At 38.0% G+C, this 16,865-nt stretch overlaps 1 protein-coding gene across 5 annotated transcripts in view; it reads right to left on the reverse strand.

The window, feature by feature from the left end:
- The window catches only part of PIP4P2 (phosphatidylinositol-4,5-bisphosphate 4-phosphatase 2), a 56,059-nt gene that overhangs the window by 1,776 nt on the left and 37,418 nt on the right, over nt 1-16,865 (reverse strand). For all 5 annotated transcript variants that reach the window (XM_040493953.1, XM_040493949.1, XM_040493950.1 and 2 more), the window contains 2 exons: nt 15,090-15,142; nt 654-744 (listed from right to left, as the gene is read on the reverse strand). In XM_040493953.1, coding sequence (XP_040349887.1) covers nt 654-744; nt 15,090-15,142 — 144 coding nt within the window. The remainder of the gene's footprint in view (nt 1-653; nt 745-15,089; nt 15,143-16,865) is intronic.

Raw genomic sequence — 16,865 nt, forward strand, 5'->3', positions numbered from 1 at the left:
TTTTACGAAATAAACAAAAAAGCCCACTTGATGAAGTTTATTATTATTATTATTACGAAATAAACAAAAAAGCCCACTTTAAGTATTTAAATCTGTAATCTGAACTCCGTAGTGTTATACGACACAACAGGAGTGTTTAAATAATATGGGACGAGGGGACACAAAGGAGCATGGGAAGTAAATGGAGACAAAAAAGATCAGTAACTCCTCCTTCTCCTGGGACCGAATAATCCTCATGCCAACTATGTAGCTTCAGTCTCCTCTAAAAATAAGCCATCCCCAAAATGATAATAAATGTGTGCTTCATAGAAACAAAGAGAATGGTTTTTCAGAACTTCGTAGCTGATTGAGTATTGCCTTTACTTTGGCCATGGCACTAAATAAAAACAGTGGCCTTCTGTTAAACGGGTGGTAAAGTCCCCAACGTCAACAACCTTTAGAGGAGCCCCAAAAGACTATTTCACAGGATGGGCAAGCTCCATTAAAAACAGGCCCACGGAGTGGGCTTCAGATTGCCCACAGGCCTTCAGAAGCTTCCAGGCCTAATACACCGGGGAGCTCTTTGGGGATCATTGAAGGTTCAGGCCTCATCAATTTACTACTGATAAAGTTGAGAAGAAAGAATTCTAACAGTGAGGTAGAGTAGTACTCACAGTTAATCCAACTCCAATGAAAATACAGATCATTCCAATGGTAATATATGCACAGCAGCGTCTTCGTGGGAGCGCACTACCCACTGAAGAACTGAAAATTCACGACAGCAAAAGAGAGCATTATTCACACGCAGATTCTCCATTTCATCTCTGTGAGTTTGCTTCTACGGTGTTAGTGACATATGTGCTTCCATTTATTTCTTTCATTTGAGACAAGAACATGCATAAAAATGTCATTTTTAATGAGTTAAAATCATAAATGGTAAATTATATTATATTAATTATATAATTTCTATTCTATCCTATTATATTGATTATATTTCATTATTGTGGCTTCAAACAAAGTTCAAGTCTTGGTTATTGACTGTATCCACAAAAGGACGACTATGGTCAGTAATGATCTTCCAAGATAAAAATAGATTTCAAAAAATGTATTCTAAGATGGAAAATACATGCTATCTTGCAAATTGCACTTGATTTTTTGCAGTTATAACAGTTACTATGTTTACTTTAGAAAATTTGGAAAACAGAGTAAAGAATAAAAAGGATAAAGGCAATTACCTCTAATCCCATTACTTTAGTCACCTAGTATTTTGGCATATTTTCCTCCAGCCATTTTGTTATTTTTTATTTTTGCAATTTACCAACCTACGTAAGTATTTTTCTGTCATTAAGTATCCTCAAATCGGAATTCTGATGGATGAATATAACATAAGTTAACCAATTCTTTGCTACTGGATATTTAGGGTTTTCATTACTGTCAATAATGCCAGGTAAACATCATTTAAGAGCATTCTCCTTGGTGTGCCTGGGTGGCTCAGTCAGTTAAGCATCCAACTTCGGCTCAGGTCATGATCTTGCAGTTTGTGAGTTCAGGCCCCATGTCGGGCTCTGTGCTGACCGCTCAGAGCCTGGAGCCTGCTTCGGATTCTGTGTCTCCCTCTCTCTCTGCCCCTCCCCTGCTCATGCTTTGTCTCTGTCTCTCTCTCCAAAATAAGTAAACGTTTAAAAAAAATTTTTTTAAAGCATTCTCCTTAGTTTTCTTTGTTTTCTCAAGATAAATACTTAGAATTAGGATTACAAGATTAAAGAGATTTAACTTTTCAAAATCTTTTAATACATACTCCAAGAAGCCTATGGGAAATCCATAAAAGCATATACTATTATCATACTTCTCACCTGAAGTCTTAAATCCAAAAGTTTTTAGTTATTTATACTTCTAATTTTTGTAATTTTCAAAACGATACAAGCACAGCAGAGATCACACAGTCAAATTAGCACTTTCTATTTTTCCTAAGCATAAATATATTAACACATGTATAAGTGCTCAAGGAATGTATGCTGAACAAATGAAATACAGAAATATATTACTTGCTAGGCATACTTTAGAAATTTGCTATTCCAAACAGGTTAACTTTGCAGAACAGAAAAATGGTTTCCTTTAAGTTCCAAATATTTTTTTAAAATGTTATGACTATCATTGCAAATATATATCATAAATATTCCTGAATTCTTGAACTGAAACATAAACGTCTGGATAACCTGAGGTCATCGTCAGCATAGTATATGTTGCTATCTAGAGTTACCAGGGCATATGATTCACTGCCTTTATGTTATATTTAGCCTTAGACTATTTTTGGTTTTAAATTTTTTTTTTTCAACGTTTATTTATTTTTGGGACAGAGAGAGACAGAGCATGAACGGGGGAGGGGCAGAGAGAGAGAGGGAGACACAGAATCGGAAACAGGCTCCAGGCTCTGAGCCATCAGCCCAGAGCCCGATGCGGGGCTCGAACTCCCGGACCGCGAGATCGTGACCTGGCTGAAGTCGGACGCTTAACCGACTGTGCCACCCAGGCGCCCCCTACTTTTGGTTTTAATTCTTATGCAAGCATTTGGTGGTTTGCCCTGCCTTTATACCTCACAGCTGGCTATCATTTCTCATTTACCTGTGTATCGGCCTCTGGCAGTCTAATCTGCCATGGATTACAAACCAACTCAGTTTATTAGAATTATATATTAAATAATAAAAAAAAATCTATATTAAATAAATCAAAAGGTTCTAAGTGAATATTGGAGCAGCTCTTCTGTGAGCTGTAGCACATTAATTTCAGTGCATGAATTCTCCTTTGAAAACCCATGCTCATTTTTCATCACCCAATTTACAGTCACTACCTCTGGGAAGTCTCCCCAGGAAAAAAAATAACCTATTGCTACTCTACACCTCAAGTGCCATGTTATCGCCAGGATAGAGCAATGACCAACAAGCACCTATTGCATAGATTGAAAAAGCTCATATACATTTATTACACAGGTGGAATCTGTATGCAATATGTATTGTTTTGCATGTTGTTAAAACTTTGTATGTGCACATGCTAAAGTACACGTTTGTGACTTGCCTTTTTTCGTTTGCTGAATACTCTACATGAGACTCTTCCATACCCATACGTGGATATGTAGAGATCTAGTTCATTACCACAGAAGTGCCAGTTTACTCATTCTCCCTATTGATGGAGAGTCAAGGGTATTTTTTTCCTTAACTTTTTGCTATTATAACAATGCTGCTTTGAACACTCCTTTATATTTCCTACATACATATGCAGGAATTTGTCAAACATATTCCTAGGAACAGAATTGCTGGGTTGTATTGTAGACATATCTTCAACTTGAATAAATACTAAATTTATATCCCTACTCTCTTTATATGAGAGCTTCCAATGCTCCTCCCACATCAACACTTCAACTTGGTATTGTTTCCATGCTTGACAATTTCATGGGTGTGAATGGTATTTCACTGCAGTTTTAACATATATATCCCCGATTTCTAGCAAGAGAGAACATCTTTTCAAACATTAGCTGACTACTGGTTTTTTCTATTAAGTGCTTGTCCATATTATCATCTCTTTGTTTTGGGCTGTCTTCAGCTTACTGATTCACAGATGATATTTACATAATCTGCATACTATTCCAGGCAGCTATATACACTGTCTATATCTTCTTTTAGCCTATTTTTTTTTTTAATCAGCAAGATTAACCTTTACTTAAAAAACAAACAAAACCCAGGGGGCCTGGGTGGTTCAGTCGGTTAAGCATCTGACTCATGACCTCAGCTCAGGTCATGATCTCACGGTTCATGGAATGGAGCCCGCATGCAGGGCTCTTCTCTGACGGCACGGAGCCTGCTTGGGATTCTCTCTCCCCCCCCCCCCCTGTAACTCCCCTACTCACACTCTCTCGCTCTCTCTCTCTCAAAATAAATAAAAGTAAACTTAAAAAAATTATTAAACAAATAATTTAGAAATATTATGAAAACCCATGAAAAGAAGACTCAACATGGGTTCTAAACCTGATTAAAACACACTTCAGAAAGATTATTAATGCTAAACTTCTGCCAAACGATGACCTTAAAGTGCCAAACACAAAAGAATCTGTTAGGACCGTTTCTCAAATAGGTAATCTGTCCCTGGCTTGGCCATCTCTCCTTTAACTATACACAAAGTTCTGCTAAAAGTACACATTTTAGTTGACTGTAGAATTACAACGTAAACTAAACAGGTTCTTGGTACTGACAGTATGTTACCAAGGTTTTTTTGTTTTGTTTTGTTTTGCTTTCATCTCCAAATCCAACAATTGGTCACAGAGGTCAAGGATCATCAAAGTTCCTTTGTGGGTTCTCGATCACGTCTGCCTCATCCATCCTTCAGGTACAGGAGGGGCGCAACAGTTTTCAAGAGGCAGAAGCCTGAGGCCATTTAAGACTCAGATGTAACAGGATTGTGAGGTGAACCCATCTGAATAATGACTTGATACAGCCACTGGAGGAGAGCATGTAAGTGGATCTCAGCCCAGCAGGGGGTGCTAGTCACACGCTGGTGCCAGTGTCCTGCTCCCGGACGCTTTACAAAGCTTATGCGCATACATGTTTTAGTAACCTCGTATACTGTCTCAAAGCCATGCTTCACAGACTGTGCCAATAACTGAGTGAAGTCTTGGCTATTAAAAATTTTTTAACTACATCCACCAGGGATCTTGCAAACAGCAATGAGGTGAAATCCGTGATAGTAGTGGCAGTTCCAACTTGGTACAGTTGGTGAGGATTCTGGCCTGTGGTTTCTAAAATTCATTTTTAATAACATCTTTGGATAATGAATTTTTATTCATGAAATCAATGTAATGTAAGGTAATTCTTTTTTTTTTTAATTTTTTTAAATGTGTATTTATTTTTGAGAGACACACACACAAAGCGCGAGTTGGGGAGGGGCAGAGAGAGAGAGGGAGCCACAAAATCCGAAACAGGCTCCAGGCTCTGAGCTGTCAGCACACAGCCCGATGCGGGGCTCGAACTCACGAACTGTGAGATCATGACCTCAGTCGAAGTCCGACGCCTAACCGACTGAGCCACCACACGCCCCATAAAGTAATTCTAATATAGTAAAAATTATCAATATTTTCCTTTCAGGTTTGTGCTTTTTGTTGCCTTGTGTAGGAAATTCTTTCCTACCTGTCATAAAAATATTTTTAAAGTCTTCTAAAAGTATTAGAGTTTACCTTTTCATATTTATGTCTACAGGAGTACAGTCCTTATAATTATCAATTTTTATTTTACTTAATTTTGAAGTTATATTATGTGGTGCATACAAATTCAAAATTTATGTTTTTGATGAAGTGACCATAATAATTCTTTTTACCCTAAAGCATATGACATACTTAGGTACCTGCTAGAATCCTATCATAGAGACATCCAGAATACAGTAGCTTAAAAAAGTTTATTTCTCTTGCAGAAAAGAATTCAAAGGTAAATACAGCTTAGGGTTGGTAGACAGCATGGTTCCATGATTAACTGTCATTGCCAGATGCAACGGGTGACAAGGCTCCGGCTGTAGGTGACTTTTTCAGTCACATGGAAGAGGGGAGAGAAAATTAAGGCAAGTAGTTTTGCCTTTCAGGAGAGTATAAGGAAGCTGCACTCATCACTTGTGTCCGTATTCCATTGGCCTTAACTTCAATACATGGCTACAACCTTCTGCAAGAGAGGCTAGAAAATATGGTTAGCTGGGTGGTCAGTTCCTCTGATAAAAGGAAGAGAACAGCAGTCCGCTCTTTTAACTAATATTAATATTACTATTTTAACGTTGATTAGTGTTCGCCTGGTAGATCTTTCCTTTGCTGAGGGTTTCATGATTTGATCTTTTTCCCTCCTTTAACTTCCATCCTATGCTCCTGTATTTCGTGTATTTCTTTTTCAGATTGCACAGATGGGCTTCAGTCTAGTCTGATAATTTCTGGCAAGTCTTACTGAGAAGTTTAGTCTAATTACACATATTCTGACAACTGATATATATATATATATATATATATATATATATATATATATATATAGATTATTTCTGCTCTTTTATTTTGTTTTCTATGGTTTCTGTATTTTCTATGCTTTTCTACCCTCTTTTCTGGATTTCTTGTGGATTAACTTGGATTCTTTTAGTTTATTTTCCCCCTACATTTAGAAGGGTTTAGGTTTACAATTTATTTCTACTAACTTAGTAGCTGCATATAAAATTTTAACATACCTAACATTTAAAAACTAAAATCATTTAGTAAATGTACCTTTCCAATAAATACAAGAATCTTAGGAAGTTTTAACTTCAAATATTCGCTCCCAGCTTCCATGTTCTTGTTCTCCAATATTTCAGTTCTGTTATGGGGCACCTGGGTGGCTCAGTCAGTTAAGTGTCTGGCTTTGGCTCAAGTCACGATCTCAAGGTTCATGAGTTCGAGCCCTGCACCGGGCTCTGTGCTGACAGCTCAGAGCCTAGAGCCTGCTTTAGCCTCTGTGTCTCCCTTTCTCTCTGCCCCTCCCCTGTTCACACCCTGTCTCTCACAAAAGAATATTTTAGTTCTGTTGTATTTTTATTTCTATAAATTAATCAGCATTAATATTACCATTACTGTTGTTTTTGCTATTTTATTCAACATTCTTTATGGCTGTTTACAATGTCTTCGTTTACCTTTTCTTCTTGCCTTGTAGAACCATCTTCTGGGATATTTTTCCATTATCCCTAAATTACTTTTTAGCAGTTTCTTCAGTGAGGATATCAAGATAGTAAACGTTCTGGATTTTTTGTTGTTGTTTGTTGGTTCATTGGTTCTGCATTTGAAAACACTTTTATTTTGCCTCCATTATTCTATTATGGTTTAGATAGTTCTATAATACCAGTTTGATAGTTAATTTCTCTTAATGAAGTATTTTTAAATTTATTTTTTGGCTTCCATTGTTGCTGTTGAGATATTTGTGGGCAAAACTGTCATCCTTTTTACAGTAAAAATCTGTCTTGGGCAACTAGCTCAGTTGGTGGAGCATGAGACTTTTGATCGTAGGCGTGTGAGTTCAAGCCCCACATTGGGTGTGAAGATTACTTTAAAAAAATTAAATCTCAAAAAAAAATCTCTCTTTTCTTTCTTTGATTTTAATATTTTCTATGTATCTTAGGTTTTCTGCAATTTCACTATAATGCATTTGCTCATTTTGCATGGATTTCATTGTTCTCTTCAAATCCAAAGGCTTGTACCTTTCATAGATCTGAAAATCTTCAGGGATTAGCTCTTCAAAATGCCCCACCCATCTCATTCTCTGTTTTTGCCTTCAGATATATTTTGAATGTTCTCATATATATTTCTCCTAATATTACTGTCACCTCTGTGTCCCTGATGGATTCTGGGTAATTTCCTTATCTCTATCTTCCAATCTACAACGTTGGTTTTCAGCTTAATCTTCTGCTTAACCTGTCTACTGCATTTTAATTTCTGTAACTTTCAATTTCTGTATGTTTTATTGTTTCTTTTAAATCTACCTGGTTGTTGCTTTTGTTAGGTAAATGTTTTATTTTAAGACAACTGTAGATTCATAAGCAGTTGTAAGAAATAATATAGAGAGATCGCATGCATTTTTGGTGCTATGTATCCAGTGGTAACGTCTGGCAAACTAGAGTACAGTATTTATGACGAGGATATTGACACTGATACAATCCACTGATACTCAGATTTCCTTCTTTACCTATACTCATTTGTGTGTTTAATTCTACAGAATCTTATCACATGTGTGGGTTTAAGTACCCATTACCACAGTCAACATACGGAACAGTTCCAACACTACAAAGAGCCTTTCATAACCATACCCACATCCCTCCCACCTGCCTATTGTCTGTACTCACTAATCTGTTCTCCATTTCTAAAATTTCACCATTTCAAATGTTACATAAATGGAATCATACTGTAGGCAACCTTGTGGGACTTTTTTTTTTTTTTCACTGAACATAAATTCCTCAAGATTCATGCAAGCTGTTGCATGTGTCAATAGCTCATTCCTTTCATTGCTAAGTAGTATTTCAAGGTAGGGAAGTACCACAGTTTGTATAACCATTCACCCATGGAAGGACATCTGGGTTGTTCCCAATTGGGGTCTATAAAGAATAAAGTTGCTATGCAAATTTGTGTACAGGTTCAAGTGTGTGCTTGTTCATTTTTTTTATAGACTGTTTTCGAATTTCTATTTTCTTAAACATTTTACACATGGTTATAACACATTCTATAACTAATAATTATATGTGAAGTCCTTGGGAGTCTAATTATACTGTTTGTTATCGATGCTGATTCTGCTTATAGGACCTTGTTTCCTCAAGTGGTTGGTAAATTTTGTTGAAAAATTTATTTTGGTAATCTTAATGTAAGAAAGCCATAAGAATGGTTTAGGGTGGCTTCATCCACAGAGAATTTTCACTTGTCTTTCTTAGGCTCCCTAGAATGAGGCAAACCCTAAACCACTTTAAGTTGATTTCTGGGACTGGGTTTTCCTAGACCATATAAAAGAGTAAAATATAAGGCTCAAAGTCATTGTTCTTCTAAAACCTGTACTTTGTAATATTCCTTTCCTGGTGGATTTTTTTCCTGACTACTCTTTTCATGGACCATGAAGGACTTTCTCTGGGGACAAAAGATGGTATTCCAATTCTCCACTTTCTGCAAGGCCAAGGCCTTTCTCTTGTTCTTCATCTGAACATGGAAACCCAAGGCTGTGGACCCCTATTATTGGCAAATACTCTCAGGATATTCGAAATGACAATCCTGATTGCCATTTCCTCTTTATTGCTGGTCCCTAGGTATTTTCTTAACTTTCATAGGAACTGAGCTATGCCTTTAAAAGGATGTTTGGTATAATCATTAACTAGTCTTTCGTTTTACTGAATGTGAAAGTCAAGAGACTCTAATATGCAAAATATGGAGACTGAATCTCCCAAAAGGAAAAGATCATGCAATACTTCCCAAACATGGAACTATTCACTCTTCAAATTATTAACCTTCCCCTTCACAATATTCCCCTTATGGGCCACGAGCAGTATAAAGAACATGTAGAAAATGAAGGTGATGCCGAGCAATGTTATTTACAGCACAATTTTCAGAGGAAGTCACCAGGGAAGGTTTTATTAGGTGAGGTTTAAGGATAGGATAAGATGTGGATAGATGAGAAAGTAAGTAAGTCATTTTAGCAGGTAACAGTGGCATTGTTCAGGTATGAACAAAGTAAGAATTTTGTTCAAAAAACAAGCAGCGGAATAACCTTTCTTCTGGAGAAGGTTTCTGGAGGAGAGTAGGAGAGGAGAGCAGTGGAAGCAAGGGCTGTATGAGCGAATATGTAAAGTTAGGTAGGGATTTTCCAGATTTATAATAATGAGAAAGGGACTAGCCAGGTCATCCCAGGCCTAGCAGGATGAGGATTAGGGACAGAAGCAAGAAACACTATTGTATATTTACAGAAGTAGAAGAATTTGTTGAAGTTGGCCCATAGTGGGTTGTGTGTAAAGGGGCATAATAAAGATAACACTAGGGAAGTCAGGCAAATACCTACACCTGGGGGCAAATACCTAAACCTTGCTAAGAAAATTGGAGTTTGATTTTGGATTTTAGGCAATGGGCCTATCCTATAATAATCCATATGGTGCATTTATGTCGATAACTAGAATATATCCTTCCTCAGGATAGTTTATATGCCACATATATAGACAAACCTAGGATAACAATGAAAACAGCACCTCGTTGTGAAGTATACAACTTCCACAACTGTATGCCATGACCGTGAATTTCAGAGCTACGAAAACATGTGAAGACAAAGAGTTTAAAATCACATTTGTATCTGGGGTCATTCTCTAATAGATGGATAGAGAACAGCGAGACTGAAGGCCAAGAGATAAATTACAAAGCTATGATCACAGTCCTGGAGAGGGACCTGAAATGCATGAACTCAAGCAAGAATAGTGAGAATAAGAGAACAGAATTGAAATGTCAAGAGACAGAATTGACAGGGAACAGAATTGCTTCCATTTGGATATGGAGAGTAAAGATACATTCGGATTTCTGGCGTGGTCAGCTGGGCAGACGGGATAACATCCATTAGTATAATATACTCACCAACATACAAGGAAACTTAGTAGAGTGGGGTAAGGAAGTTGGATATGACCATTTGAGATGCCTGTGGACACCCAGGTTGAAATAACTACAGGGAAAATAGCGAATACAGATTGTATATCTATATCCGAAGCTCCAAAGAGAGATCTGGGGTGATTCAGTGGCATTTTGGTTGCGATTTCATGGTATACAAATGGCAGAAGAAACTATGAGAAAACCAGGATACAGTGTAGTCAAGTTGCAACCCGCGAGAAGAGCAATATTTAACAACTTGGAAGAGAAAGTGAAATCAGCAAAGGAGAGAGCAAAGCAATGTTTTCAGAAATGGGAGGAAACCAGGAAAAAGTGGTACCTGGACTTCACTCAAAGAACAAATTGTAAGGAAAAAAAGAAGATGATCAACAATAACCTAATACTCACTACAGAGAAAACAAACAGGATGGGGACTGAACAGACCTATTAGAATTTGCAACGGCGATGTGAATTTTATCAGAACAAATTCAGTGGCCTAGTGGGGATGATGGCTAACTGCACTTCACTCCAGAGCGAATGGGTGCCGTGATTAAGGGAAGGGAAAAGCACGGAGAGGAAGAGACCCCCCTCCCTGTGTGAAGAGGAAATGAAGGGCACACAGCGTACAGGCAGGCAGCGCAAAGACGAGGGAGTTCACAGATAGGTTCGATCATATCGGAGGCAGAAGGTGACTCATCTGCCGAGCCTGCGAGAGTAGTAGCGTGAGGGATGGGAGCCTAAGAGGAACAGTAAATATCTGGAGATCATTATTTTGGAGAACGGAAGAGGGAGTTAATGAGGGACACTTCCAACCGGAGCATTAAGCCAGGGTTTTGTTGAAGTGTAAAGCTATACTGTTGTAAAAAGATAACCAACACAGAATTCTTGGGGCGCCTGGGTGGTGCAGTCGGTTAAGCGTCCGACTTCAGCCAGGTCACGATCTCGCGGTCCGTGAGTTCGAGCCCCGCGTCGGGCTCTGGGCTGATGGCTCAGAGCCTGGAGCCTGTTTCCAGTTCTGTGTCTCCCTCTCTCTCTGCCCCTCCCCCGTTCATGCTCTGTCTCTCTCTGTCCCAAAAATAAATAAATGTTGAAAAAAAAAAAAAAGAATTCTTTCAGCTGTCAGTTATCTTGGTAAAGGAAGGGAGAAGTCATGGCCATATTGATCCAGGATCAGTAGTTTGAAAAGTGGATGGCTCTGAAGTTCAAGGGATGAAGACTTAGCCAATCTGGCAAACCTAGACTGTCTTTGTATCTAATATGTTCAAAATGAATGTAGCATCTTTCTTCCAGACCTAGTTCTTCTAGATGCTAGATTCCCTGTCTTAGTGAGTGGTTCTATAGCCCCTCAGATATAAAGCCATCCTTCAGCGCAATCTCTCTCTTATACCTTCACATTCAATCCTATTTATTCCATTTCCTTAATACCATGTCTACACTTTGACTCCACTGTGCCTCTGCACAGGTAACTCCTTCTACAAGGAAGCATCCTGCAGTCTCTTTCCCATCATTCCCACTCATCTTGAATGACTTACTTCATATACCCCCCTCCTGGAAGTCTTAAGTTCCCTTTCCCTCCAATCTGGGGGGAGGGCTCCTGAGAACAGAAAAGGCAGGGTGTATCTCTTCCAAAGCACTTAAACAACTTTATTCTAGTTGCCTATTCTCTTCCCTACACCCACAAGAATAAGTTCCCCGAAGGCAAGGTTACATCTTTTATTTCAAGCACGCAGTACCTGGTGCAGGACTGTTTACTGAATTCACGGAGAATTATAAAAGAAAGCACTAAACAGCAAAATGAAAGAGAGTAAGAGTCCACCACTATTTAAAACGTCAGGAGGTGATCCACAAAGGAGTACATCACTGAGACAGAGAAATGATATTCAGTGATAATCACCGTGGATTAAACCGCCGTCTCTACCAGTCTGAGGACGGTTATATGATAGGGTACGAGTAGGACTCTCAGAGGGCTAGGACTACAGCTCCTGTCCTGCAGTGGCCACAAGCCGCCCACCTGAAAGAGCAACCTCACCTTCAGCTACAACAGCCCACTTGCTGCATGAGTAAGAAACAGTGACATGAAAAAACGCTCCTTGGTCTCTGGAGGCCCCTGGGGGAAGCTTTCCAGCACATGTTCTGTGATGGTTTCCTAGTGATGATTTAGTAACTCCTAGAACTTAAAAATAGTTTTAGGGTATTTTATATTTGTGTTTAAAGAAACAATATTCCTTAGAATCGTATCGCAACAGATGTCTCATCATTTTGTTACGAAGAAAAACATTCCAAGGGAAAAGAAAATGTAGACAAGAAGCCATGAGTGTTCATGTGACAGCAGTATCTTTACTCAAATAAGTAACGGATGTCCTGAGTCCTCCCATGGTTAGCATGTGATCCCAATTCCATAAATGTTCCTTTAAGAATGATATTTAAGCAGACTTATTTCATGTGAGGTGTCTTTGCAAGTTGTTCCTTAAGTAATTGATATAAATTCTTCTTAACATTAATACACTGTCTTGTGATATTTTAACCAATCATAGACTATCTAGACATTCAATACTTCTTTATTATCAGCAAAATATTGCCACTGTTCTAAAATAATTACCCAAGTCATTTGAGCAAAATCCTTAACCTCTCTAACAGTTCCTCATCTGTAAAATGAGGATAATAATTCCTGCATTCCAGGATTGCTGAAAGGATTACAGTTCGGGTATCTCTGTATATAAAGTAACCATCACTGTGCTTAGCATACAATCTGCTAATCACAAAAAGGTTCTGCTTTTTATTTTCCACAGAATTTTTAGTGATCTTGGTGAAGACAGTTTGCAATTTAATATTTTCCTTTTTGTGGAAACAGAAATAACACTCAGAAATCTGGATCATTCAGGGGTGCCTGGGCGGCTCAGTCGGTTAAGCGTCCGACTTCGGCTCAAGTCATGATCTCATGGTTTGTGAGTTTGAGCCCCGTGTCGGGCCCTGTGCTGACAGCTCAGAGCCTGGAGCCTGTTTTGGTTTCTGTGTCTCCCACTCTCTGTCCCTCCCCCACTCTCTCTCTCTCTCTCTCTCAAAAATAAATAAACATTAAAAAAAAAAAGAAATCTGGATCATTCACATACATATTCACGTACATGTGGGGGGAGTGTCTCTAAAGTATATATTTTTCTGTGTGCTTATTGGGTTTATCCACTTTGCCTCTCTGCGTACAGACTTCTACTGGATTCAACAAAGTTAAGAATTCAGTTGATTAATTTCACAAATAAAAAAGGAAGTATCTGTTCCTTTGAAGCTAGAAATATGCTGTAAAAAGTTATTCTTATGGGGCTATATTGAGTTGGAATTAGATCTAGCAGAGATAAATAGATTTTATTACATACATTCTATTCAGACACTTCAATTCTTTTCTCCTAGAAATCATTCTTAGGATTTCCTCAAAATAGATACGGTTTTTATATCAAACTAGGGACCACACCAATTAAGCTATGAACCCATATTTTCAATGTTAAAAGTTGACCTGTCGGGGTGCCTGGGTGGCTCAGTCAGTTAAGCGTCTGACTTCAGCTCAGGTCATGACCTCACGGTTTGTGAGTTCGAGCCCCGCGTCGGGATCTGTGCTGACAGCTCAGAGCCTGGAGCCTGTTTCAGATTCTGCCTCTCCTCTGCTTGCATTCTGTCTCTCTCACTCTCAGAAAAATAAACATTAAAAAAAATTTTTTTATAAAAAAAAAACCTGACCTGTCAAAACACTGCAGTTTCATTTCCTTAGGTTAAGTTACAATTCACACACATAAGTGGACAACAATAATTTTCAAATTAAAATTTTGTTATCAAAATAAATACTGTGCAGGAAGAGTCAGTGTATAGCAAGCCTGAGATAGCTCTCCTTTGAATGGTCTGCTTTCAAGATGGGACCCTTGGCTAGCATCTGTGAACCTAAATTTCTAAAATGTTCCCACAATTCCCTAACTGATAAGAATGGCTTACCATGCCTAAATTGTTTGTGCAAACAATATGGTTTATGCTGAATACTGAATGCTTTCCTTCTGAGAGTTTGGAAATTTGGTATGTGCCATGTAATAGGTGCCTGTGTGGTCAGCTCCAATAAAAACCTTGGACACTGAATCTCTAATGAGCTTCTCCGGTAGATAATATTTCATCTGTGTTGTAACAATTCCCTGCTGGAGGCATTAAGCCCTTTCTGTGTGACTCACCTAGGAGAGGACTCTTGGAAACTTACATGTGGTTTCCTTCAGACGTTGTCCCATGTGCCTTTTCTTTCATTCATTTTTCTTTGTATAATAAATCATAGCTATGAGTACAAATATATACTAACTCCTAATAGTACTCCTAGAAAATCACAGAATCTTGGGGTGATTTGGGGACCTCCAACACAGCTGCCATAAAATGTCTTTGATCAAACTATCTTCTACTTTTTTCCCATTTTTATATTACGTTTTGTTAATTTCCTTAGGTACACTATTTAGGAATAGAGAAAACAGACTGAATAGTTAAGACAGATAAATAATTATATAAAATCTGCTATCAGAGAATAATCTCAGTAGATAGGAAATGAAAAAAAGCTAACAACTACCTAATTATAAACCCCCAAACATTTGGTGTTTCTCCTAGAGTACAGCCATATTTTAAATACAAATTTTAGAATATTTGCAACAGATCATAACCTCTCAGGACATTTGCAAATCCTCACCAGGTTACTGGCAATTTTAGTAATTTCTTTCTTAGAAATTGATTTCCCTTTGGAGAGTGATAATCAAGCCCAATCGTTTTCATTTCAAAATAGAATACATTAATCAATTTAAAGATGTCTTTTCTTAGTTTTGAAAAGCATAAATATATTAAACATGCATTTGTCCCACAGCATGTCTGCAAATCAAAATCCACCGAAGTGAGAATTCTGAACTCTTTAAACTGTTCTCGAGAACTTCCCAGTAGCATTTCCAATGGTAGAGAAACTTACATTTTTTTGCAGTGTGGGCATTTTGCCAGAGTGTTGAACCTCAGTTCCATCCACTGTAAATAAAAAGAAAAGATTGAAAAGAAAAACAACTGAAAACTATCCAATCTGATAAGATGCTTCTCTTAGTTCAAATGTTACCAGGGATCACAGCAGAAGCAACCCCCTTCTCTGGGGGTATAGGCGCTTTCCCCCTCCAACACTTCTTCCGTCCCTTAAAATAAAGTTTGGGACTCTCCTTTGCGACAGTTCCCATGACTTGCCCAAGGCTTTGACGCAATCTAGGTTGGCTTCACAATGAAAACTGAATGTAATGCTGTAATTAGAATGATTTCTTTCAGCCTTATATCTCAGTTCACTCCCAAGGAATAAAAACATATTTTAGGGACCTTCAAAGAAGTTTTGCCTTTAAATCTTGAAGATTAACCTTCAAAATATATGACTATTTAAATTCATTACTAGAATGCAGCTATTTATAATCTATTTATGTGGGAAACCCACAAAGTAAGTAAACTAAACAAAGGAGGTAGAGGGAGAACTCAAGTCAGGCGGCTGCTCTCGGTTCTGTCCGTGCGTATTCTAAGTAACAAATACAGTCTTTCTACAGCACCAATTTTTTTTCCCTTGTAAATGTAGGTAATAGAATGGGCTATCTTCCTTGTCATTGAGATCCTTGAAATGGTTTCCTGGTAGTGGGTGAAAGTCTTTGAAAGAATGTGCAATATAAGTTTAAAGTAAATCTTAACTACAAAATGTATATTTAAAAATGCCTTGGGGTACCTGGGTGGCTCAGTCAATTAGTTAAATATCCAACTTCAACTCAGGTCATGAGTCGAAGTCTCACGGTTTGTGGGTTCGAGCCCTGCATTAGGCTCTGTGCTGACGACTGGCTGGAGCCTAGAGCCTGCTTCAGATGCTGTGGCTCCCTCTCTCTCTGCCCCTCCCTGATGACACTCTCTCGAAAAATAAAAAATAAAAAAAAATGCCTTTCTCAACTTCCATTTTGCTTGCTTTTCTATATACCTTCTTACAAAGTCTATTTCCTTTATAGTTTTAGGAGAATTCCTTTAAGTACTTCAATTTTATCATCAAAACAACTTAATCTTTTATTAAAATTAATTTTTGTTTAGGATTCCAAATCATTCCTATCTCTTTTCATAACTTTCCAATTCTAAGTATAGTAGGGTTTCAATAAATTATATATATCCAAATGTTTTCCACACAATAGAAGATAACTTTCAGAAAGTCTTGGATGCATGACGTTTTTTTAATTTTTAAAAAAATTCTTGAGTTTTGGGGTACCTGGGTGGCTCATTCGGGTGAGCGTCCAACTTCGGCTCAGGTCATGATCTCCCCAGTCGGTGAGTTCGAGCCCCATGTTGGGCTCTGTGCTAACAGCTCAGAGCCTGGAGCCTGCTTTGGATTCTGTGTCTCCCTCTCTGCCCCGCCCCCACTCGTTCTCTCTCTCTCCCTCCCTCCCTCTCTCCCTCTCTCTCAAAATAAACATTAAAAAAATAAATAAAATTTAAAACTTAAAAAAAATTAACTTTTAAAAAAGATCAAATATATCTGGGTTTTCCTAGGCGTCTCTTTCTTCATTTTTATTTCAAACCTCAAAGAAAGTTAGTTAACCTTGAAATTATCTCTCAGTCATGGTAGGGACATACAGTCCCAACATAAACAAACTAGAGATGAAACCACATGAATGTTCATTCCCTTCTCAAAATCATTATTTTTCAGCATCTGGGAATGCCACACCAAGGCTACATTTTTTTTTTT

Source organism: Herpailurus yagouaroundi, unplaced genomic scaffold (assembly GCF_014898765.1).
Source record: "Herpailurus yagouaroundi ecotype Mexico unplaced genomic scaffold, PumYag 186, whole genome shotgun sequence".
Lineage (NCBI taxonomy): Eukaryota > Metazoa > Chordata > Mammalia > Carnivora > Felidae > Herpailurus > Herpailurus yagouaroundi.